Source organism: Solanum dulcamara, chromosome 4 (genome assembly GCF_947179165.1).
Source record: "Solanum dulcamara chromosome 4, daSolDulc1.2, whole genome shotgun sequence".
Classification (NCBI taxonomy): Eukaryota; Viridiplantae; Streptophyta; class Magnoliopsida; order Solanales; family Solanaceae; genus Solanum; species Solanum dulcamara.
In genome coordinates this window covers 2411284-2413876 of record NC_077240.1, presented here as the reverse complement: position 1 = coordinate 2413876, position 2593 = coordinate 2411284, and the positions used below count along the sequence as shown (strand labels likewise).

Sequence of the window (2593 nt, the reverse complement as noted above, 5' to 3'; positions counted from 1 at the left end):
ATAATGAATTGACATTAATTTGCATTCAAAGTTATAAAAAAACCAAGAGTACTACCACAAATAAGAGAGAGAACCTAATAACAATATTCAACCATCAATTAATATTTTATTTTAACTCGCAATATTCACACTTTTTTATTTAAAATTATATCATCAATAAGATTTAAATATTAACATAAAATAAATTTAAATATAAACATGATATGTTAAACTATTAACAAAGTACATATTTACTCAATTTTACATACTTTAAGGCATTCCGCTAATCAATTGTTTAATTAGATTAATAAGGAACTCCAAATTATTTTAAGACATAATTGGACCAATTGCTAAAGGATATCAACATATGTGAAGTATATATTTTTTTTATAAAGGGCATATCTATTTTAATTTCAAACACTTAAGGACCATTTGCATAAAATATGGAACAAGTGGGAGAAAGTGACAATTATTAAACGAACAAATTTTTAACCAGACCCGTAACCCGAGTAGCATAAGAGTTAGGAATAGACCGCCGTGCACGATTAATTTAACCGGCCCCAAAGCAAAACCTAGACTCCTCACCCAGCCTATAAAACGAGGCGTCTTCTACTCATCGTCTTCACATCTCTCCCTTTACCTTCTCTTTTGGGTTTCTTCTTATTAGTCTCTTAGAAAAAATGGCAGATGTGGAATACAGGTGCTTCGTCGGGGGTTTGGCATGGGCCACCACCGACCAAACACTTGAGGAGGCTTTTTCTCAGTACGGCCAAGTTGTCGAATCCAAGGTCTGTTGCAGAGCAGAGATCGGATCCGAGCCTTTGGCTTCGATGACCCTCTGTTACTGAATTGTGATCTGTTACTCTCTGTTACTACTACTCTGGTTTACTTCACTGTTACTGTTACTCTCTGTTACTGTTACTATTTGTTACTATTATTCCAATTCCCCGAAACGGTACGTTCCGTCTTCCTCTGTTCGTACAAGAGATGAAGATAGATCGCTTTTATGTTTCTCCCCTAATGTTTTTTTCGTTCAGATCTGATTTGTTTTGGATGTTGTATTATAGATCTGTTTGGATCTGACGTAATTGTTGTGGTTTTTGAATTATCAGATCATCAATGACCGTGAAACCGGTAGATCTAGAGGATTTGGATTTGTCACCTTCAAGGATGAGCAAGCCATGAGGGACGCTATTGAAGGGATGAACGGCCAAGATCTTGACGGTCGTAACATCACCGTTAATGAAGCTCAATCCCGCGGAGGCGGTGGAGGCGGAGGTGGAAGAGGCGGTGGTGGCTATGGAGGTGGCCGACGTGAAGGTGGAGGTGGCGGCTACGGAGGTGGTGGTTACGGAGGCGGTCGTCGTGAAGGTGGTGGTGGTGGAGGTTACGGAGGTGGCCGTCGTGAAGGTGGTTACGGTGGAGGCGGTGGTGGTTATGGAGGAGGTGACCGTTACAATGACGGTGGATCTCGCTACTCTAGAGGTGGTGGTGGCGGTGGTGCTTCCGATGGAAACTGGAGGAGTTAGTTTAGCCGTTGTCTTTTAGATTGTTATCGTTTAAATTTATTTATGGTTCGGAAGTTTGATTTAAGTTCCGTTTATGGTTTACTGTGGTTACTTGTTACTGTTCTCGTTTTTGACCGCGATTGTTACCGTGATGTTACTTGTTGATCTCTGTTTACAAAGTTCTCATGAATCAAGTGAATGAAGATTTACTATTTATGGTCTCCAATTTCCTACTTGTTTCTTCATCGATTATTCTTGATAAACTTATCTACCCAATTTTTCCTTAGCTATTCGTTTAACTCAGCAGATTAATGTCGACTTATGATTTTATTTTTCTATAAGCGGAATTGGTTGAGAGTTTGTTATGTCATTATTGCCACTAGACATTTTCATAGAATATGTGACTGAATATACATCCAATTTTATGTGGATTGAATCCTGAAGCAGATCTGTCTGTTTTACCGACTATCTCTAACATCATTTATGAGATTTGTATATTATCAGATCCACAATTTTTTGACACAAGACAGTCGTTAAAAAATCATAATCACTCTGTTTGCTGGAGAAGAGGGTCTTTGTGCTTGACATATAAACAGTTTTCCTAGTACTACTATCATAAATCGTAATGACCTGTTGGTGAAAATACAATGAGTGAAAAGAATAGTAGGGTGCCTATTTGTTGTGTTTTGGGGCAATGTTAACATTCTATCTAAAATAGTAAGGCTAAGACAGAGTTGAAAGACCGATAGAATGGTAAAAAGTAGTCCACTTTCTGAGTGTGGTGTTCTTTAATTATCCCTAGTCTGATAGGGCATAATATACCTTCAATCTGGATAAGACACTGAAAGATGAATTAAGCAAAAGAAAGGCAGGCTTGCTCGAGTGTTCTTTTTTGGGTTAGTCCAACTGTCCTTGATCTAGTTGGTAGGTGTGCAAGTATATGAGGAGATAGCCCAGTCATTATATCTTTCCTTGAATGAGCTTTTGGACAATTATATCTATCTTCCCCCCTACAATAAGGCGCAATGGGCAAGGCAAAGACGGGAAAACGCAAGCTCAAACTTCACTTCAGCATTTCCACGCAATCGTTAGTGTAGACTCCATTG

At 38.6% G+C, this 2593-nt stretch overlaps 1 protein-coding gene across 1 annotated transcript; it reads left to right on the top strand.

The window, feature by feature from the left end:
* Nucleotides 1–586: 586 nt before the first annotated feature.
* Nucleotides 587–1713, top strand: LOC129885446 (glycine-rich RNA-binding protein). Its single transcript, XM_055959722.1, has 2 exons — nt 587–767; nt 1092–1713. The coding sequence occupies exons 1-2, from the start codon at nt 660–662 to the stop codon at nt 1506–1508; spliced, it is 525 nt and encodes a 174-aa protein (XP_055815697.1). The 5' UTR covers nt 587–659; the 3' UTR covers nt 1509–1713.
* The last annotated feature ends 880 nt before the right edge of the window (nt 1714–2593 follow it).

What these genes read in the sequence shown, in the direction of transcription:
- LOC129885446 (XM_055959722.1), top strand. Translation starts at nt 660, where the DNA reads ATGGCAGATGTGGAATACAGGTGCTTCGTCGGGGGTTTGGCATGGGCC. An exon ending in GCCAAGTTGTCGAATCCAAG is followed by an intron (nt 768 to 1,091) that starts GTCTGTTGCAGA and finishes TTGAATTATCAG; the next exon opens with ATCATCAATGACCGTGAAAC.